Source organism: Haliotis asinina, chromosome 6 (assembly GCF_037392515.1).
Source record: "Haliotis asinina isolate JCU_RB_2024 chromosome 6, JCU_Hal_asi_v2, whole genome shotgun sequence".
NCBI lineage: Eukaryota > Metazoa > Mollusca > Gastropoda > Lepetellida > Haliotidae > Haliotis > Haliotis asinina.
The window spans coordinates 52464587-52488001 of record NC_090285.1 but is presented as its reverse complement, the minus strand read 5'-3'; the positions used below and the strand labels follow the sequence as shown (position 1 = coordinate 52488001).

The following is a 23415-nucleotide window of genomic DNA, read 5'->3' as shown; positions in this document are numbered from 1 at the left end:
TATTTAATCGACAAGTATAAAGTATAAAGTATAAAGTATAAAGTATAAAGTATAAAGTATAAAGTATAAAGTATAAAGTATAAAGACTAGAATCAGCTGCAATACTCATGTAGTTTATTATAACTAATGTTTCCATAAAACGCCAATGGCAGCGCTCCTCAGTAGATGTCTGCGGCGTAGGAAAAAAGTAGAAACATTTCCACTAATGTATCATTGTGTTTACTTATAAACTACAAAAATGGTTCTTTATCATTTTGCATAATTGATAGAATAACTTTCTGTACTGCTCTGTTACTGATGAAGAGTGGTATCGGGTATGCTTCATTAATCCTTCTTCAGAATGCTCCGGATTCAGGTCACATGTTTCTTCGTAGTAGCTTAAACACATGTCCTATATGTAACAATGCAGTTAACAGAAGTTCACAATCAGGAGTTTCCTGTGCAAACCTAATTAACGTAATTGATCATGGTCTTCTTTCACGAAGCAGCCTTAACTAAGGTTAACCGAAACTCCCATTCTTCAACAATGCACTGTGGTTACCTTAGCGGCGTACGATCACCTTAGTGCTCTGTGAAAGGAGGCCAAGGGCAGGAAGGCAGATCCCTACTAGTAACGGTTCATACATATATGCACCACTAACGTCAAGTGATCCCGTATTAAAATTGTTTCATTATTTCAATAACAAATCCTAATTCTATAGGGATGATATCACTGTTCCTCAAAAGAAATTTACCATGTTAAGTAGTCATGTATTGTGTATCAATGTATCTTGCGATGTAGGAGTTAAAAATGTATGTATCAGAACAGTTTCCGCAAAGGATTTCTTAAGAGTGAGCTATTGTTTTCGTTGTGCTCTCTCTCTCTCTCTCTCTCTCTCTCTCTCTCTCTCAAGTGCGCAGATCGATGCTCATGTTGTTGAGCACTGGATTGCCTGGTCCAGACTCGATTATTTACAGACCACCGCCATATAGCTGGACTATTGTTCAGTGTGGAGTAAAACTAAACTCACCCACTCTCTCTCTCTCTCTTTCTCTCTCTTTCCACACCCCACATAGAGGAACTTTAATAAAAGCAAAATCCATATTATGATCCGTGATTGATTATCTATCACTTAAGTGTTTAATCTATCCACACCTGTTCTTGGCTTATTGATTGCGAGTACAGCACCCATCAATCAACACCATCAAGACAATATAGGTCCTTGTATGTGATGACAGCTGTTGCCTCCACAATATAACCATATCATATGAATTACAGTCTTCGGTGTCCAGAATGTCCTATCTCAAATAATTTTACAAAATGTTAACAAATGACATTTCAAAGATTGCTGTACTATACAAGAGCATATCGGCAAACAGTATGCACGTTTTGTACATAACAAAAATAAAGTAAATGTTCTTATCTACTTCTGTGTTCCTGTGAGAGTACCAGGTAGAAACGTTTTACAGATGAATGTTGTTGTATCTCCAATTATATTTTTAATAAGATTTTTCAATTTGCATTTATACTCGTACAAGTTATATCACCGGGTCACTAATATTTTCATTCACCCTTTTAATGTGGCAGGAAAACATGAGACAAGTCGATAAGAAAATATTTATTCAAGCATTCATTACAGCATTTCAATGTTTGGATACCGTTTAGATGAGTGCTGTGAACACATCTTCAGTGGAACATTTATTCAAGAATTCATTTCAGCATTTCAATGTTTGGATACCGTTTAGATGAGTGCTGTGGACACATCTTCAGTGGAACATTTATTCACGAATTCATTTCAGCATTTCCCTGTTCACATGGGACTTCATCAGTTACCACTGATCTGTCCAAAACTAAACTCGTTGGGTATGATGAATTTGCTATAATAAAAGTGCAAAGGACACAGTTATAATATGCACACTCCAAGACATTTCATTTTCGAGTACGATGACAGAGGCTCACACTTTACCACCGGACAATCTACACACTGCAAAACCTATACACCGTTGTAAAAAATTAGCGTGAAATGTGGTTATTCTGTATATTAAACAAACCTCTTCTAGCATTAGTGTTTTCATTTAACGCCGTTTTCAAGCTATTCAAGTTCGCGTCAGTCGGGATACTTTTAAATATGGGAGTTCCGAATGGATGCGGGCCTCACACATTTTCCATTATGCTGACCCTAACAAGCTGAGGCACCTCCCTCACACTATCAAGCTGAGGCACCTCCCTGACCCTAACAAGCTGAGGCACCTCCCTGACCCTAATACGTTGAGGCACCTAGAAACAGTTGATGACACCAGACTACAGTGGTGAGTCTCTGGCGTGCCTGATGGCAAACTGCAGTGCATCAGTGTCAAGGCCACTTATATCCCCTCTCACATGACGAGAGAACGATACTGCTGAAACCAGTTACAATACTGATTATTGGTAGCAAGGCGATGTTATGATAATCTGTACCTTCGATTATGATGATTGATGATTTACAGTTTTTCCGTATCCACAAATATCCCCAAATGGTGTATCAATGTACTGGGATTTCACGAGAAAACAAATTAGTATCGTGTAAGTATTTCGGACACTAAAACAAGTGGTTGATAGGAAGCAATGCTCGCCCCGTCGGGGTACTACACAAACATCCGTGCCACAAATATTGCACAATATGCTCCAGATAAATTATCACTATTTTATGACATTTATTTACACGATGTTTGAATATTAGACATAACAGAGGGTAATGACACCCTGTCATGTTTCCCATAGGAATCTGTCATCGTGTAGCATAAAAGCGAGTTCTTTATTATATTCAGCGTAAAATTCATGGAGTATTGTTCTTGTAATATTCTTCATTGCAGGAGCACCTTTCTTAGCCTTCGTTTCGTGTTGTCTTTTAAGATGGGTGAGACTGTCCATAGCCGTTTCATTCAGTGGAGCTGAAAATACATCCAAATGGATTATTTATAGATGTCTCAGATTTGAAATATACATATTGGTATAATCATTTTGATTATTTATAGATGTCTCAGATTTGATATTTACATATTGGTATAATCATTTTGATTATTTATAGATGTCTCAGATTTGATATATACATATTGGTATAATCATTTTGATTATTTATAGATGTCTCAGATTTGATACATACATATTGGTATAATCATTTTGATTATTTATAGATGTCTCAGATTTGATACATACATATTGGTATAATCATTTTGATTATTTATAGATGTCTCAGATTTGATCTATACATATAGAAGCTTCGTAGTCACGTTCCAAGCGTGTGAAGGTATTGTCGGAGGCAAACCTTAAGTAATTCACATTGGGGAAACTCACAACCCAGGGTATGGTACAGACAAACCTACAGACAATGGACCGAGATCCGAACCCACGATATTACGGTTTAAGTGTGTATGTAGTACATAAACATTGCATAGTGAACTGTGGCGCAACACACAGCAGAAACATCCACTAGCCTAATGTAGGTATTATGTTAGGTGTCATGTGGATATCATGTAAGGCAGCATGTTTGGTATTATTTACGTACCATGTTAGGTATCGTGGTGGTAAACTATTACGTAGATATCACTCAGGTAATATCTAGGTATCATGCAGGTATCATGTAGGTACCACGTAAGGTATCATGTTCTTTATCATGTTATGTACCTTGTTAACCCCGTGAACATGTGGGTATGATGTAGGTATAATATAGGCATGATGTAAGGGACCATTTAGGTACCATGTATGTATCATTTAAGGCAGCATGTTAGGTATTCTGTATGTATCATGCTATATATCATGCTAGGTACCATATGGGTATCATGTAAGCTTTCATGTAAGGTACCATATAAGGTACCATGTGAGATACGGTGTACGTATCATGTAGGTATCATGCTACATATCATGTAAGGTACCTTATCTTACCTCACTCATGAATGTCGCTTTCTGATTGGCTAAGCTCTATTCTATTATTTTCAATGTATACAGCTGGGAATTCCGAACTCTTCTGGTGCTTCATGGTAGTACGTATTTTTTACCTCGAATAACACTGAATCAGGCATCAAGCACGGAAATTACCGATGTTTTGTGATTGAAAATCGATGGAAGGGAGATAACTTTATATCTGTTTACCTTGTGTCGTCTGCCAAATTGCGATTCACCTCGCATTCAACAGAAGTGCTTCAGACGGTTCAAAATTAAAATTCAGGTGTTCTGCAAGATAAATACGTTGTTCACTGGTCGCGAGGGGTCCATGGGCTCATGTACATGAGGCCATGGGCCCCTCGTGACCAGTGAACAACTTATAATGTAGGCATTATGTTATATATCATATTAAGTATCACGTTAAGTATCGTGAAGGCATCGTGTAAACAAAAATATCAATTATCGTCTTCTTCATTTTTTTTAAATGGTTCTTAAGCATTATGCAACATACGTAGTAATAAAAAGTTAAAGACGTCTCGGAGAGTTCCCTGTGAATCTGTCTTGTAGTCCTCTGTCTTCAAGATGAGGAAGTCCTCCCTCGGAAAGACAGCAAGCCATTCCTTGAGAAACACCGAGTAACAGCCAATATGGAGTCGGGTCTGAAAGATGGTAACAGATAATGAATGACTCCGTACTCGGCAGTATTTCAAATGTATCCGATAAAAAGACACAGAACTCGCTGGTTGAACCAGCGAGGACGTACACCGCCTGATGGGCAAGGATCCAAATCAAGGTGACTGGATGGATGGAGCCTGCTTCTGTTGGCTCTGTACAGGTGTGCCGTGTCATAGTCGGCTGTGCCCAAACCCCGCTTCCCGCTTGAAAGTGATCGTGCAGATAACCTTAGTTTAAAGCCGTTTTCAGGTTTTCACATTCGTGAAAGCTCAATGAGGGAGTGAAGAAACCAAAGAGGATGACAGACCTCAATGCAAAGTTTCTTGCGTGCCCGATGACAAATTGAGGTACTTCCGGAGTCTGGGCCACTCATTCCCACTTAATCACATGACGAGTGAAGTAAAATGCTGGAACCAAGTGACAATACTTACTGACAATTTGCTAGTTAGAGTCCAGTGGTGATGTAATGATGACTTAGTGAGTCAGGCACGAGTTAGTCACGTCGTCAATTTTTCAGCCATATCATGACTAAGACATGTTTTGAATTCACCCAAAATACATGTAAATTATAAAAGTCGCCAACGAAGGAGAGTAAAACAAAAACGAATGTCACAGTATCAAGAAAAGAAACTTGTAACTCTCTTTGAAATAGCATTTTACATTAGGACCGTGCAATATAAAAAAGGCTGAGGATCGCCAGCAACTAAAAGTAGACCACCACTCCAGGGACCATGGGCACGTACAGCACTTTCCCTACCTGCATGGACCGTAGCTGGATATATGCCATCCCTTCAGCTATTGTGAGTTGTACCGATATTTAGCCATAATTAAACAACACATTCTGCCACTGAAAAGGTTTGTAGAGTTACACTGACTTTGAAAGTTTAGGGACTTACGTACCCTCTCAGGAGGACAATGGTTTTACAGTACTTTAACACCCTTTGAGAATACAGCCACTAACTATTTTAGCTCACTGCATTCTCATGATTATAAAATGTGATGTAATTATGATATTCGGTTCGAATAATCGCGATCTTACAACGCTCTTATAAGCTATACCTACGATTTAATGGCCTAATGTTTTACGGTTTTTCTGTGTCCAGAAATAACCTAAATGGCGTATCAAGTTACTGGGAATGGAACGTCTGGTAATATTAGACTGGACAATCTTGTATTAGAACCCAAGATGTTAACATCGTCATTGAATATGCCTACCTTTGCACGGTGACTTTTGATTTAAACATATTTTATTCATTGAAGAAAAGGGCTGTGCATAAGTTATCGAACTTAATGACGCCCTCTCCCAATATTTACAAAGATTATACATGAGAAACAGAGAAGATACACATGAAAGGTCTTCTGTTTGAGAATATAACTAATTAGAATGAACAGGGGAATCGTTTTGTTTGATGCAATAACGGTCATGTTTGAAGATTTTCTTGTACAGTGATTAGTAAAGTCTCAGATAAACTGACAACACATGCTTGCTTCGTAAACAGAGAGGCTATTATCAGTATACTCTCTTATGGCACAGATTATATTTCTAGGTTATTGAACACTACACATGTTGATTTCACGACAGTGATGAACTTCTGAGACCTGCATTACTCTGGGGGTTTCTCCCACATTAAACAGAAACGCCTTGATGTAATTGGAATATTGTTCACTGCGCTGTTAAATCCAACTCACACACGCGCTATGAAAGAAAGTTCAAGCCAGGACATACCGGCAGCTGATCGTACATCTTCTCACTGAACATGCATGTTCTCAACGAATTGTTCCTGGTGCAGCGCTCCATCATTTTGATAGAAAGGATAACATGGTCATGGAACGACTCAGGTGAATGTCCATAGTTCAGGAAAAAGTAGTCAGAATATAGCCTGAAAAGCAAAATAGAGCTAAATCAGAATTGTGCGGACCCGTGTTTATCCGGAAGCTTCAGGCCATGGAAGTTCAGTTTAGTTTCAAGTCAAATAGATCGAGTGTAATCAGAAAGTAACAGTACCACTTCACAGTTAAACCCGGGTTATCCTGACCGTCGATCCAGACATATTAGAGGCTCTTCTGAAGCGATCACAACACAATGTTACACAAGAAGCACGTCAAAATACAACAAAAATAAATGTTAGATTATAGTGACATTTCCATCCTTAAGTATCCATAACAACATTGACAATATACCTGTCTATCGGATTCCTGAAGATTAGAAGGAACTTTATGTGTTTATACACATGGCGCATTAAATGTGGAGTAAGAACTAAAGGTTCTTTTAGCCCTCTGTTCTGAGGGATTCTAGTCCATCCACGGAAATCCCAGAAGTCCATCGGAGTTCCGTCCCCTAGGGAACAAAATATATTTGAGAACGAGATACCTTGCAAAATGCAAAGTTTATTCATAGATTTGACAGTTTAAACAATGAGGTATGGTCTATTTTATGATTGATTTCAGTTTCACTGATATCTTGGCATCAAAAAACAATGCTTGATCCATTGTATATCCATGACTCTGTCGTATATGTCATGTGAACTTAAGTGTATATTGTTTCCCCAAGCCATTAACTGAAACTCTCTAAGAACTATACATCTTGCCAAAATGCGAAAAGGGACTCATTCAAACACTTCAAACAAGGAGGTATGAGTTGCTATGAAATAGCAGTTCCTTCACCCTCCACTAACAGCTTGGCTTCAGTAACCCAGCCTTTTTAAACTTTGACGCCAATTACCCACCTTATAATATGTCCTCTGAACTTCAGTGTAGATTCTGCCCTTTATACCGCCAGGATATATTTCACTAATCCCAAAATGACTCCGATTATGATCTTTATCCTATCAGCTATATGTTCGTGCTATTCGTCTTTACCAAAAGGGCAGGAGGCTATCATTCTCCCCGTTGCCCCCCTTACGATTATCAACACAATTACAACGAATCAAAACAAGGGATTTCTAGTTTTAAGTATCCAGCAACTACTGGCAAAGAATGATAAGTTGAGAACCGACCTGATAATTGACCTGTATTAGCATGTATGAGTTCCACACACTGGCGCTTGCCATTGTGAGCGAGGGGGTCCCAGGTTGTCCGCGATCAATTGTAGTGCGCTGGGTGAAACACGTGAGTTTTATGAGCAAGACGTGTGCAGTTTCGCGCGAAATCAATTTCTTCATCAAGCTCTGCACATGCACTAGCATACAGCTGCTCTCCCTTTCACGAACCAAATGGGTTTGCTCATTGTCATGCACCGAATATTATTTTCAGCGCCTGCCCAACTTATCCTTGTTTGCCTGTAGCTATGAGCCAATAATCAATATGTTCTATTTTATAACTCACCTACAATTCCAGTGTGATAATCATTGACTGTATGAACTTTTATTTTGACGGATGCTTCTCTGAATACGTTGATGTAGTCAGAAAATCTTTGATGACGATCACTCTTTCTTTTATTAAAGAAACCTGGAAAACATATTGGAAACAATACATATTATGCATTGTCGTGATTTATCCGTAGCCATACGGCTGTATTACAAGTGTTACAAGGTCAAAACTGAATATTATAAGCAATCTAGACTGGCCAAATGCCACTGTCTCAGTAGTACACGACAGAAATGTATGCTATTCAGTTCGATTCCAGTCTCTTTGGGTTCCAGCATACCTGTGTATGTGTGAGAGGTTAATCGCTTCGGGTTTTCTCACACATCATGCTATTACTAAAATGCTGTTCAAACGTGCGTTATACCCAACTAAAGCACTCCCTCCCAACTCAACCACTTCCTCCCAAATCAAGCACCCCCTCCCAACTCAACCACTCCCTCCCAACTCAACCTCTCACCGATTGTTCAAACAAGGATGATTACAGCTTGCTCGGTTTGACCTGATCAAGTGAATACGGATACATTGCGTGGCCGTGTCACTATTGGTAGGGTCTATTATAAAGGGGCGCACCTTTGTCAGTTGACAATCAACATGTCCGAACAGCCGACACAAAGTCGCCGTTTGACATCTGTGTCGAGAAATCGCCAGCAATGCCCTAACTTTCTTTAAGCAGGAAGCTGCAGATGGTTTAATGTTTCCGATTTGGACTTCTGGCAGCGAACAGGAATAGAAACTGGTGTTTCCAGTTCCACCTGACCTGGGTGTGGAGAGTGATATCGAGAGTGAATAGGATTGTGAAAGTAACTGACGTCTGTACGTTGTTAAGTTAATATAAACCAACCTAGATGACATATGATTGTATAAACAATTCAATTAAAACATGAACTGATTGGGGGTTTCTTTCAGAAGTGTTGTTTTCCGGGACAAGTTAAATATTCTTTCATGACAAAAAGGTTGCATTAGCTTTGAAGATGTAGACATAATTTGAAGTCACTATTGAAATATGAAACATGGATATTCAATGTGTTTTAAAATTTTAGCCACCTTGCTGAAGAATATAACAACGGTTATCCGAGTCGGGTAGGATAATAAGGGGTGGGATACGCGGGTTGAAAATTTATGTGGCCAGTATCAGGTTGAATCTGCATGAATCGTACCTCAGAGGGTCCATTGTCACGTTGCATCAATCCGCGCACAGAAGTTGGTATAGACATTAGCAGACACTTTAGAACTGGAATTTGCACGGAAAACCTTGAAATCGTCTATACATATGAACAATAGTGCGTGGCCTTGACTATATGGATTCTTAAAACCATATGTCGTTCATTTCCCAATTTCATAACTACCCTGTCCTTTCAGTAGATTGTTAATGATTGATAGTAGATATCTCATCGTGGAATAGGCTCACATGAATCACTATCTTCTTTAGTTGATGAACGGCGACAATATATCATAAGTTCTACAATATAGACAGACCTCACCTAGGTGAACACTACCAAGTCGGCTGTAGTCAACTGAATCGTTACAAAAGATATAATGAAGCAGCCAGCTGTGATCAGCAGAGCGTGTTTTAAATGAACGACACCTACTGCTTTCTCAGAACTGTATACAGTGAATTCTTGCATAACAATGTTTTGCTTAGCCAGCCAATCAGTATGAAACTTCGTTTCAAATACGTCACACAAAGTTTGTTGTTGTTGTTGTTTTGTGATTAATTAGCTTTAGCACTGGTAAAAAAGCATATACAATGTTCAAATACATATCACTGACATCCTGAATGATGTACCGTGGAAGCTGTCTAAACCGGCATTCATAAGGACCAAATACATAATCCATTCTAGACAACGTGCCGGATTGGAGAGCTGATGATAATGTAAAAACAACAAATGGGACTGAAATTTTAAGTCGGTGTTGACAACGTACCGGAATGGACAGATGCCGGTTTTAACAGCTTCCATTGTAGAAGTTTTAAGGCATGAAAACATGTATAAATGCACCAATTTGCAAATGTTTCCCCTCCTACGAAAATATTCATATTTCGAACCCACATAAGCTTAAATAAGAACTAGAAATTACATCACTTATTACAGTTAAAAGGATTCCGAATGTATCGGAAAAAACTGTGTATTGTAGAGGTATACGAGGAGTGTGTAAGATACCAATACACCATTCTGATCAGTGTGCTAATGATTGTCAGTGTAACATAGATCGGAGACATGCCAACTTTATCTTTCATATTTGGTATCGTTGATACTATGTCATGACCTTATGTAATATTGCTGATTTAAACACGAACTAGCGACTTTTGTTTCATTGTAATCGGTTTTCATAAACACAATGCCATCCAAAGGAATATATGATCTTCAAATGATATACCAGAATCAGGAAAAACATAATTTGGGAAAAATTCTGCGGTTAGACTTGCCAGAGGCGGAGGTGGACGAGAATGCATAGCGTGGACTCGCGTGGGAAATAGCATGCCTCTTTCAAGCATATGGTACCAACCAAAGGTATCTATGATCTATAGCTGAATGAGAAAAAAAAATCATTTTTCAAAAAAAAAAAAAAAGAAAGAAAAAAATAAATACCTTCAATTTGTAAAGGTCATATTCTATCAACATTTTTCTCACCAACCGCCGTTTCTATAATCATTGAAATATTATTGCGATAATATCTAATATTATTGTCCACAATTTTAAGTCATGATCTGAGCATTCTAAAACAGCTATTTTGATGAAAATCTGTCAATCAAAACCAGAGTTATTAAATTAAACCGTCTCGCTTTCGATTAAAATGTTGCTATGACTGACATGACATATTGCACCTTGAAAGGGCCCCTGCATGGTAGTCAGGCACAGCAGCAGATGACAACCGACTTTAAATCAAATCTTGAAAATCATTTGGTCGGATTAATCAATGTAATTGCATTACGAGTACATCGAACATGTAAACGTGATTTTTAGTCATTCAGTCACATATCCATACCTTTCGGTTTATTTTATCATCTGTTTCATATTCATCTATCTCATATTATAAGAAGTAAACGAACTAACAAGCATAACTGGAGATTAATTTAGCACTTTAAGAAATTTAAATAACCTGCTTTTTGACAGCAAACATTTCGATTTAAAACAAGTAGGCTCTGATTGCCGTCATCCTTTAATCCTTACCTGAACCATCTTACTTTCACCCAAATTTACCCAGCCAGATTAGTATCTCAAAAACGAAATCTGTGGTTGATACATAGATACAATAGAACTTAACAATAATGTAATCTCAAATTGCATGAAAATAATAAACTCGTATAATTTCTTTTGCCCCTATTTTTTGCAAAAAGACGGGTGTTCATCGTCCAGTAGAATCGGTTTCATCGCACGACGTATATGGTGTTGACCGTTGATTTTACCCTGATGCTACACGATCTGTTTAACGTTTCATAAGTATCTTCACATGAGGAATACCATGGTGGATGTGATCCCTGATATGGGTACATTGCAGTTGTCTTTGACAGGAGATAACATGATGCATTACCATAGCGCCTCCAGCTCCAGTAGCATGACTCCTTCCCAAGAAGACATGTGCACGTCTCTACATCCGGGTGATGAGTAATTCTGCTGAACAGATCCGTAGATCCGCATTTATCGGATCCAATGAGATGGAAATACGGGAGGCAGTGAATGGTATCGTTCTGATCCTTCCAACACGGGTTCTTATAGTCCGGGAGCAGTGATGTTCTGTTCTAGAAGGAAACATACATGTACATTGTCAACAGTCATCTTGTTTGAAATCCATGTAAGTAACGAAGAGTGAAAAATTCAGCCAGTCTGCCACCTAACCCGTTCAGTCACTGTGACTTCCAATTGTCACGAATTTCGCAGTCTAAACTACCAGTTGTACGATTTAAATCTTTAGTGGATGTCGCGGTGGCTGAGTGGGTTAGGCGGTTAGGATGTGGGTTCGAATCCCGCATGGGACTCAACCCAAAAAGTACTCGAATCTGTACTTTTCTAATCCCAAATATAGCATCTGTTACATTTGACCACTTTGTGGATAACAACCTTTATTGATAACGGCTCCTTTACAATGTAGCATTCAACTTTATGGATAACAACTTCTTGTTTGTCATAAAGAATACAATTTTATTGATAACAACTCCTTGTTTATCATGAAGAATACGACTTTATGAATAACACCGTTTATGAACAATGAAGCGTATAACTTTATGGATAATAACTGCAGTTAATGATTACAGTTAATTTTATGGATAACATTTTTGTTAATAATGAAGCTTGCAACTTCAATTCTTGTTATAGTGAATCAGGTAACTTCATGGATAACACTTCTTGTTGCAGTGAATCATAAAACTTTATGGATAATGTTCTTGGTAATAACTTTATGGATAACAACCTCTTTCATTATTCTTTTTATCGGTGTTTAGGCCATCGGCCCATGCACAATACATACAATTACCAGTTAATGTATATGATAATTAGCGACTATTAGCTGACTATTTAGAGGAATAAATCTATCTCTAAGGACATTGTAGGTTTTACCCTTAAACAAAAATGTATAACAGTTTCATTCAACCAATCTTCACACATTCTACAAATACATATCGACATTCACACCTCTTATATTATACCGTAAAAGAAGGAAATTTAATCTGAGAATGCAAATATTTCTTCTAACAGTATGAGAAGACCTATTTATATTACCAAAAGTATGCTGTTTATCACAATCAATTGTTCTTTTCTTAAAACTGTATAAACTGAGAAATATAAATATTACCTACGTCTTGACTATACCAAACAAAACCGAAGTCATAAGAACTTAAGCAATATTTAACAGAGGTACACCACGTTACTCTACCAGTTGTTTTGAATAATAATCCTTGGACATCCTGAATAATTTACACCAATAACTTACACATCTGACATCATAATCAACATACATGAGGGTACATAAGTCTATGGGACCATGTGACCATGTGACCATGTGACCATGTGACCAACGTATTTATCTTACCGTACACCTGAATTTTAATTTTGAACTGTTTGAAGCACTTCTGTTGAATGCGAGGCGAATCGCCATTTTGCAGACGACACAAGGTAAACAGATTTAGAGTTATCTCCCTTTCATCGATTTTCAACCGCAAAATATCGGTAATTTCCGTGCTTGATGCGTGATTCAATGTTATTCGAGATAAAAAAAGTACTACCATGAAGCACCAGAAGAGTTTCCCAGCGGTGTACATTGAAAATAATACATCACCTGTAAGCGGGGTACATTGAAAAAAATAGAATAGCGCTTAGTGAATCAGAAGGCGACATTCATGTGTGAGGTAGCATAATATTCCTTAGACATCCTCAATAATTCACACCAGTAACTTATACATCTGACATGATAATCAACATACATATTTAATCACCACAATTTCCTAAAACTCCGTTACCAGAAATCTGCTTAGCTACACCAAGAATATAATTTTGCAAAAGTTTGTGTGAAAGATTTCAGTCGACTTCTTCCCCTCGAACTCCCACATTTCAGACGCATATAATAACACAGGTTTAACCTTGCTATCAAACAACTTGAACATTAACTTTACAGGTATACTTGGATATTTTGTACAAAAAGACTTCGTAGTAAAGAGGGTATTACTAGCTTTACTCTGAAGGGTATGAGTACACTTTTGTCCAAGACAATCTAGTAGAATACAGAACCATAAGTAGAAAATAGAACCATAAGATAACCGTAATATATTGACGCCTTAACTGGAATACCGTTATGATACCACTTCTCCCATGAACGAAAAAAATCACCATCACGAAACACTAGCACCTCCTTCGTATCCATATTTACATCTAAGCCCCAAAATCTGTAATACTTACGTAATACAGGTGTTGTATATCAATATTTCCTCTGGTAACCTATAACAGTGTCATCAAATAAATTGAAATCATCTGCATACAACAATAACGATAAATCCATATAATCTGAATAAATAAAGATACCCTTAAGACCCCAAGCTTGTAATATACTATTACCTTTACATTTCGTTATAAACATCGAAAAAAGAAATGGTTCATTTGTTATTGCACATCCTCGCCGGACACCACTCAGTGATTCGAAGTAATCACCCATCGACGAATGGCTGAGACAAACAGAAGCCAAATTCTTAGAATATGTATTTCTTAAAACTGCAAAACATCTACTCCAAATACCTTGTTTAAAAACCGAATGCCAAAATAATGTTCTCTTGACTGAATAGAAATCCTTTCGAAAATCATCAAATAAGCAATCTAGTTTTCGAAAGATATTTCTGAACAAGAAACTGTAAAGTGAAAATATTATCTATCGAACAGATAACCTTTATGAAACCCATCTTGAGCCACTGGAATCTTAATAATGTCATCATAGTCTGGAAACATTTGAAGACGATTACTAAGGACAATGCAAAATAATTACCCGAAACATCTATGAGTGAAATACCACGAAAATTATCAAGTCTATTTACATTACCCTTCTTATGTTGGGACACTATGATTCCATTCGCCCACGCCTGTGGATATACATCGGAGCTGAGAACACGAATCAATACCAAATAAGGCAAAAACAAGTTGATACAACACATGATGGTAACAGTCTTTATACCTCTGTCGGAGCAGTCTCATACCGATAATGAAGCATACACCTTTATGGATAACAGCTCCTTGTTTTTAAAGAAGCATACACCTTTATGGATAACAGCTCCTTGTTTTTAATGAAGCATACACCTTTATGGATAACAGCTCCTTGTTTTTAATGAAGCATACACCTTTATGGATAACAGCTCCTTGTTTTTAATGAGGCATGCAATTTTTTATAAATAATAAAGAATACAGGTTTATGGGTCACCATTTTTGTAGACAGCGACGTTTCAGTGTGGAATCATACTTCGTTATCATGCAAAGAATGACTACGGCCACGTGATGAGAAGCATATACATTATGATCTTAAGGACAGCATGTAATTGGCAAATACTTGCAATTGGTATGTAGAATTATGAGGTGGGAGTAAGAGGAACATATAGTACCAGTCATGAGGCCAATATACACGAGGGATTTTAGTAGTACAAAAAGAGTGATAGGGTGCTAACTGAGAGTCTATAACTCGATTAACGTCAAAATAACGCCTCCAAATGATTTGCAAAATATTTTATCTTTAACAGTTTATATATTCATACATTTAACCGTGTGAGAATATTGCTGCACAGCACAGAGTAGTTACGTAAAATGCCCGGTGGCGTATGTCCTCCATTCCACCACTTCAGTGAAATATATGAATGAAATGGGATTGACAACGTATATAAGCATCCACAACCACGGTCATGACCCGGTGTACGACGGACACATAATTAACTTGTACGACGGACACATAAGTTTCTTGTCCACTGCACTCAACATATATCAAAGTTTAATTGGAATATGCCAAACAATACAAAACCTGGACACATGTAATCTGTAACCTCGGTATGTGTTATATTTTTAATAGTTCTGACTTTGCTATACATATGAAAATTAGTTACGCAAGACCCGTATTTTCTCAGACTGGGCATAAAATCCCAACTATAAACAGATGATCTTTCTGCAGTGACTGACACACCAGTGGATTAACAGAATATCTGAAACTAAATAAATCTATATCTGAATCAGCGAGACAAGTCTTCTATTTGTGGAATTTACAGAAAACGTACACTATAAATCGCAAATATGCTTTCTGCTGAAGACTGAGTGAATGCGTTTCGACTTTCGCCACTTTCAACAATATTCTAGCAATATCACGGCGGTTCGGCTGAAGAAACAACGATCCATGTTTATGCAATATGATTAAATTAGCGTTTATCACCGGAGACGCTGATCAAGTCTCCAAACCAAACTGATGTGTTTTCCAATCCGTCCACTCACAATTTAAGGACGACGTCTTAACAAGTAACGTTTTAACGACACTTAGTCAAATTGTCAACAGAAAAAGGAAGGACAGTATCGCGTATAGATCAAGACAAGGCTTGCAGACGGGTTGTATCTGTTACAGCGTTGGCCTCCACCAGTATGAAGAAGTTGATCGAAACATTTGGTTTCCAGTAACGCGTCTATCAGGCTGATTAAATCAGAAATATACTAACAACAAAAGAAACGCAAAAAGAAATAGTTTTAGCAAGTTGTTAAAAAGAAGATATACACAGGAACGTTTACTTTTATGACGTTTCATATTTTTCGAAACTTTTGCTCTTCAGTATAGAACTGTAAAGTGAGTTCAATAATTTACCTTATTGACATTTTAACTTCCTCCCCAAATGAAACAGATAATTTGAAGAAGAAAATATTTATTGTTACTGATGGTGATGAAAAAAATATAAGGGGTAAAAGTGGTTTGATCGAAATTATATAAGTTACAAATAAGTTTAGATCTAAAAGGCAATGCTAGATGCAAATTGAGCTTTAATCATATGTTTTAAAGTAAAATGTGAGGACCATCGTCTACCTTTGGCTTTAGCCCTTTAGATGTGGATTTTTACCGCTTGTCATAAAACCTGGATCAACTCATCTTCTGGATAGAAGTTTGTCCCCAGAGTCTCAAACAATTTTATAACAAAGACGAACTGATTTTTCTAATGTCATGTCATTTTTCTGATGACTCAACACAAGCACATTTTCAACATTGTAGTTTATTGAAAATAAAGAAAAACATTTATCTGAAAATGCACTGGTCTTGTTAACAAGCACGCGTAAAACACCGAGACAATCATTTAAGTCTTGAACATTATTTGCACAATGCGCTTTAGCATGAATATTTCTGTTTTGGGAAGGAAAACAACAATATCGTTTACAGTTTTACCTACGCCTATACATGTATGTATAAGATATATACGTGCATCAAATGTCTTCCCGTATTTCATGAGTCTTCTGTTGGGATGTTACGTTTGACTAAAATACCTTTTCTATATATACATCAGTGTAACATGGGCCATGGTTGGCGAGCTGGCTAACGCGCCTGGCTAGTGATTCAGCGAAGTGGAGGTGTCGGGATCGAGCCCACCTGTGACCGGAAAACCTTGGAGTCAACTTTGTGTGCAGTCTCTTTCAGTGTTTGTCACAACCCTGTGCACTTAAAAGTACCCACGGATCAGTTGGTACGAGGGGATGTCAATACGTTTTGAACCTTGCATAGAAAAACACAAAATATTGGCATGAACCACATTTACTTTTCAACATAGTCACCTTGGGAGTCAAGACACTTGTTTAATCTTTTCTGCCAGGCGCTGATGCCATCTCTGTAGAAGGCGCCATTTTGATCCTCAAACCAAGCCTCGGTAGCAGCAATAAGCTCATTATCATCCTGAAATCTACGACCACGCAAATGTTTCTTGAGATTTGGGAACAGATGGTAATCACTTGGTGCCAGGTCTGGAGAGTAGGGGGATGCAGCAAGATTTCGTACCGCATTCCTGGACAGCAGCGGCTTCAACGCGAGAGGTGTGTACTGGAGCATTGTCTTGATGTAGAAGAATACCACGTCTGATCTTGCACCGGCGCTTCTCCTTGACTGACTGTCGCACTTGCCTCAACAAGGTAGCGTAATATTCTCCATTGGTTGTTCTTCCTTTTGGTAAGTAATCTATGTGGATGACGCCTTTGCTATCCCAGAAGACTGTCACCATTACCTTCTGCACTGATCTGGAGGCTTTGAACTTTTTCGTCTTGGGAGAAGTGACATGTTTCCATTCCATGGATTCTTGTTTGCTCTCAGGATCATAGTGGTGGATCCAGGTTTCATCACAGGTTACTAGCCTAAAGTGAAAATCTTCTGGATTCTTGTTGTATCTGGTTAGCATGGAGTTGCTTATGGTGACCCTTGTTTGCTTCATTTCATCTGTAAGCATTCTTGGCACCCATCTTGCACACAATTTAGACATGACGAGATGTTCATGAAGAATTGTCTCGATTGATCCGTGTGAAATGCCTGTAGTCTCCTCTAACTCGTGGAGTGTGATTCGACGATTTTCCAGCACAAGTCTATGCACTCTGTTAAGGTTTTCCTGACTAGTGCATGTTGTTGGGCGACCTGGACGGGGGTCATCTTCAAGACTCTCTCTACCATGCTTAATTCATTGACCCATCGTTTGATGGTAACAGATGAAGGGGAAGACTTCCCATAAACTGCTGAGACTTCCCCTTTCTTCAATGTTCTTCGCCGAGTTTCCTTCAAGAACTAAAAACTTAATCACTACGGGGTGTGTGTGTGGGGTGGTGGTGGTGGTGGTGGTGGTGTGTGTGTGTGTGTGTGTGTGTGTGTGTGTCTATCTGTCAATGTGAGCTGTTCAATAACTTCTGAGAGTAAGATACCCAAACTTATATATCACATCAGCCCAAGGTTCAATGTCGTACCATAAGCTGTGACACCTGGGTATGAAAAATGCTCAAGGCTCAAAATTTATTGACATCCCCTCGTATATGACCAGATGGTGGCCACATGAATACGTGCAAACACCTAGTTGCGGTTAATGGGTACCTCGTGAGGATGAGAGAGCCTCAGTAAACTCGGTGCGCCAAGCGGCAGCAACAGTTGTTTACCCCCAAGGGAGTTGAAACTGAAATTCGATGTGTTGTTGAGATTGACATCCAGTGATCGAGGGGAAAATACCAGCGCCTTGAGCATGCACTAGTGTGTGGATATGTGCGCTCTATAAATGTCCTATATCATATCGTTTTCATGTACAACAATGAGAAGGAAGATGTTGCGATAGCAAGAGTCCACTGCAACAGATCGATTTCTCCTTAAATCGTCTCCTTTAAACGTATAGTTTGTATAAACTAAACAGGCTGAGTTAGATTAATGTCTCTGTGATAAGACAAGAACCTTCAAACCCAGATCAAGTAAACATTTAAAATATAAACAAACGAATTGGTTTACTAATTCATGGAACCAGTCTCTATGTACAGTCTTCACATAGCGGGAATAAAACTATATATTAACACAAAAGTTACGATCCCATTGCCTGTCAGATGTTTAAATCACCCATTATGATGTGTACATTTTTATGAAGTTTAAACGATATAATATATTGAAATCTTACCAAACAAAATAGATCTTCGTCCTCGCCTTGTATGGCTCCGATGCAGGGAAACTGAGGGACATAAGCTTCTTCCTTGAACAGCCTTCCAAGGCTTAATGCCATTTGGAATCGTGTGCTCTGTCCCACATGGTTAACCATGTATGTCATTGTACACACCAAAACCACCGTTGTGAATGCCACCACACACTTGTACAGGAACCGTTTAAACATGGTTGAAACACAGTAGCCGAGAGATCTGAAAAGGGAGTGTTAAACCACTTGCACTTGATGATTGATACCGATGATTTAAAGAAATATAATAAAAATGAACGTTCAGCCAGACGTTTTCTAACTTCTTTTATGAACGGCTATCACGACATTAGCTATTAGAAACTATTAGACATTACAAACTATTCCAATACGCCGCCTTTCAACGAAAAAAGAAGTTGTATATCCTTAATATTATCATCATTCTTCAGACTTACAATAGTCAAACCATCTTCTCTGGGAAAGAGGTGACGCCAAGATAAACGGTGTTGATTTGTATTACAGTATATGAATAATGATTTAGAACTTCAGAGTAGAGGAATTCTAAGGGACAGATTCAGTTTGGTAGGACAAAACAGATGCGGAATACGTGAAAAATGAAAATCAGCCATGACACCGGATGTTGGAAAGCTTGCTCTAACACACGAGATGGCGCATAAGACGTAATTTCTTCTGTGTCCACACCGGTCTTTAAATATAATCCCTTATAAAACTGATCTTAGCTACTGTTGCCAATCGTTATAAGCACCAAAGGATAAAGGATGTTCAGGTCTTTGCGTCTTGTGGTTGTACCTCGTCGTGCTACGGCTGGGATATTGTCAGACCACTTGCACAAATCAACCTTGTTGACATCACCATCCCACTCAGTAGCTTATTGATCACGTATCCTGTGAATCCTTCAATCAACACATTAGAAATATAACGCGACATGTGCGTCAACAGCTGGAATCTGTAATTCAAATAAACCACGCGCAATGACAATAAAGGGAGAACAACACAAATGGTCGATTTTGAATCCAAGTGTGACACTGACGTATATCAAGGCCTGGTCAACGTCTACTCAACACATTGATTGACGGATACTTATAGAAAGTATATTGTATCGGAGACTCTACAATGACAATGCTCATTTACATAATATAGAAACGCACAGAATGTGTGATGCTAACTGATCCATCTTGATTTTACACATATTTCCAATAGTCTCAAAATTTTGAAACACAGCATGTCCCGAAAATAAAACTGTGAAAACCATACTAGTATCTGATATCCCAATATAATCTGACGTGTTTGCTTTACTTTTTACAACGCAATAGTGGTCTGTGTGACGTTCTCGACAGGGAGACGTCAGATGAAGTCGAGTAGATGGCGGTATTCGAGTTTCTTTTAAATATTTCTTTTACATAGATATAGACCAGACATCGCCAGGTCAGCACGTGGCGGTAAAGTCTGTGGTGTCAACGCTGCTGCATCGAACTTAAACTAGTTACGTTGAGGGTTGAAGTTCTTCATTTTCTTTGTTAGATCTGGGCTAAATACATACAATACTTGGTTTTCTGGTACGGGTGAAGTCATTTATATAAGCAACAGTGATCAAAAGAAGTGACAGATATAGTTTGCTTGATTAGCAATATAGAAGTTGATGAGTAATGAAAAGGTTTGATATTTTGCTTTTTTGTTTCTTATATATGATGCGACGTTTCAGTACAGATTTTTATAGCATTGTCAAGCAGAATTAGTATCTTTCATGTCATTATAATTATTAAGCGATTTTAAATCTTCATGTGGATATAGTTGTTCTATGTAGACACGACACGGCAATAATGCAATTTTAGACATTCACATGGCTACGTGTGTACGTGTCTTTGAAATGCAGTATAGCTGTTCCATCAGACAATGAGTGGATGAAATGCATGTGCATTTACAAATGTGATATACCAATGTGATATACATAACATATTACCGTATTTGCTCGATGTGACGGAAGTGTTTATTCCGATGAATTATCTAGGTTATATTAAATACGTTTATCTGATCCCTTTGAATCAAAGAAATCATGCTAACATCTTTCGTATTACTGATAAATGCCAGCCCATTTCATTTGATAATTCAGCTATATGGATCACAAAATGGAAAGTGTCAAATGAAAATGAGACAAAATGTATTCTCTTATCATGTTCTTTGAGTGGCATGTGTCCCTTTCTGTATCTAGCTTTAAACAGTCACGCCTTAAGGCTCTCAAACAGTACATCCATAGGGTTGGAGAAGTGTTGCATTAAAAGAAAGGGCAAACAGTTTGTAAGTTCTTTGAACGTGAACTGCACGTTTCATAGCAAGCCGTTATCTGGGTTGAATAAACTATCATCGGTGTTTTTCTGAATGTCGCCGCACGAGCCTAACATAACTGGTTTTACTGACATCAGAGAATCAGCTTCTACTGAGTTTTATCCACTGTGCAAACTGGAAGGTAATTACTCGTATATTAGATAGTCCAATTGTCAGATAACAACATAAACCTACGAATCATGATGTTGGTCGGTTGATTGGTTGGATTTTTTAACGCCACACACGGCAATATACAAATAAAAATGAGTGCTTACCTTGTACGTCTTTGCTATCTGTTCAGGTCACGGAACAGTGTTAAGTATTTGTCACAGCAGATTATTGTAGTGTATTAATGATCAATAGTGACGAGACAACCAGTCTCGCTATACGTGACAACAGATGTTTCCCATGCATTATCTAATTTACATGTATGAGCAGCCTGTGTACATAATATTTTGAGAAAAATGATTTCATGTAAACGAACTGCCATGGTCAATGCTGAAAAGTCCGATCAGCCCACAAACGTCCATGCTGTTTTGGAATGAAGATGGGTAGCTTTGTGAAATGAAAAACTAACAATTATCATCCTGAAATCAACATGCTTGAAAACATATCATTGCAAAAATGCCGTAATTAATTACCCCTCTCTCTCTCTCTCTCTCTCTCTCTCTCTGTGTGTGTGTGTGTGTGTTTGTGCACATACATATCTATACATAAGAAATAATTTAACACTGTAGTTATGCAATACATTTTGAACGCGTATGGTGATTAACAGGTACTTGATTGTATGCATACACATTTACATGCATGCTTACACACACACACATACACACACATACACACACACACACACATACTTATGCAGGAGTTTCGTTTCCATATTAAGTTCTAAAAGAGCAAACATCTGTTTCATGAAGTCTTTGAATGTCATTTAGAAGTGAAAATACATAAGAATGAAGATTTTTATGGATATCAACTTCTTTATGAGAGAACACAACGTTTCGGAGTTAATGCTTACTCCTTCATCAGGTGATTGAGAAAGGGATACAGAGGTGTATTTATATGTACAGGTAAAACAATAACAAAGTAACAAGTGGAATGAGTTAACGAAAGCTAGTATAAACAAGCACTGATAGGAAGCCGATAGTTAAGATAACAATGATGGAAGCCAATGGTAATGCATTACAGTTGATTGGATATGTTTACATAACATGATTGGGGATAAGGATGGAAGCCAATGGTGATACATTACGCATGATAGGATGATGTACATAACACACGATAGGGGGGTGGGCATGTTTACATGAGGGTTGGTGATGTACAAACACAAGTATGTACTCGGGTAGATAGGCTATACATGAATTACATAGATAGAATGTACACAGGTAGATGAGATTAATTTATCAATAAGTCCCAGGCACTTGGTAGGTACACTCCTTGGTCGCGGTTGATGGCTGGTTTCTGTCTCCGGATCTCGATGGCCTCTTGCAGTTTCCTTTGGCGCCAGTTGTTGTTGTTGGTAGATAGTATCCTAGTGTCCTCCCATCGAATTGAGTGTTCAGGGTTCTTGAGAATGTGTTCAGAGATGGCCGATTTCTGGTCGAGTTTCCTGACTGAGGTCTGATGTTCCTTCATTCTGGTGTTGATTGGTCTCAGCGTTTCTCCAATGTATAGGTCGCCACAGTTGCAAGGGATCTGGTAGATGCATCCTCTCGGGTTAGGGTGTTCACAGCTGGGTCCTTTACCGTTGGCTTTTAGGTCACCTTCTCCAGTGGCAAGACCATCAAGACCTACCTAAAAGCCAACGGTAAAGGACCCAGCTGTGAACACCCTAACCCGAGAGGATGCATCTACCAGATCCCTTGCAACTGTGGCGACCTATACATTGGAGAAACGCTGAGACCAATCAACACCAGAATGAAGGAACATCAGACCTCAGTCAGGAAACTCGACCAGAAATCGGCCATCTCTGAACACATTCTCAAGAACCCTGAACACTCAATTCGAT

General features: G+C 38.3%; 2 protein-coding genes across 2 annotated transcripts in view; one reads left to right on the top strand and one right to left on the bottom strand.

Annotated features, from left to right (window-relative positions):
• Nucleotides 1-10702, top strand: part of LOC137286768 (small ribosomal subunit protein uS9m-like) — an 80537-nt gene extending 69835 nt beyond the window's left edge. The window contains exon 15 of the mRNA XM_067818760.1: nucleotides 10692-10702. The gene's annotated coding sequence lies outside the window, so the exon portion shown is untranslated. The remainder of the gene's footprint in view (nucleotides 1-10691) is intronic.
• LOC137286770 (carbohydrate sulfotransferase 15-like) lies at nucleotides 1586-21728 on the bottom strand. The gene is made up of 8 exons (XM_067818761.1): nucleotides 21683-21728; nucleotides 19056-19290; nucleotides 11474-11681; nucleotides 7901-8023; nucleotides 6758-6914; nucleotides 6303-6456; nucleotides 4413-4560; nucleotides 1586-2910 (listed from the first exon to the last, which is right to left on the bottom strand). Exons 2-8 carry the CDS (start codon nucleotides 19263-19265, stop codon nucleotides 2726-2728), a joined length of 1185 nt encoding a protein of 394 aa, XP_067674862.1. The 5' UTR covers nucleotides 19266-19290; nucleotides 21683-21728; the 3' UTR covers nucleotides 1586-2725.
• Nucleotides 21729-23415: the final 1687 nt, after the last annotated feature.

What these genes read in the sequence shown, in the direction of transcription:
- LOC137286770 (XM_067818761.1), bottom strand. Translation starts at nt 19,265, where the DNA reads ATGTTTAAACGGTTCCTGTACAAGTGTGTGGTGGCATTCACAACGGTG. An exon ending in TTCAGGAATCCGATAGACAG is followed by an intron (nt 6,457 to 6,757) that starts GTATATTGTCAA and finishes TTTGCTTTTCAG; the next exon opens with GCTATATTCTGACTACTTTT. An exon ending in AGATGTACGATCAGCTGCCG is followed by an intron (nt 4,561 to 6,302) that starts GTATGTCCTGGC and finishes ACCATCTTTCAG; the next exon opens with ACCCGACTCCATATTGGCTG.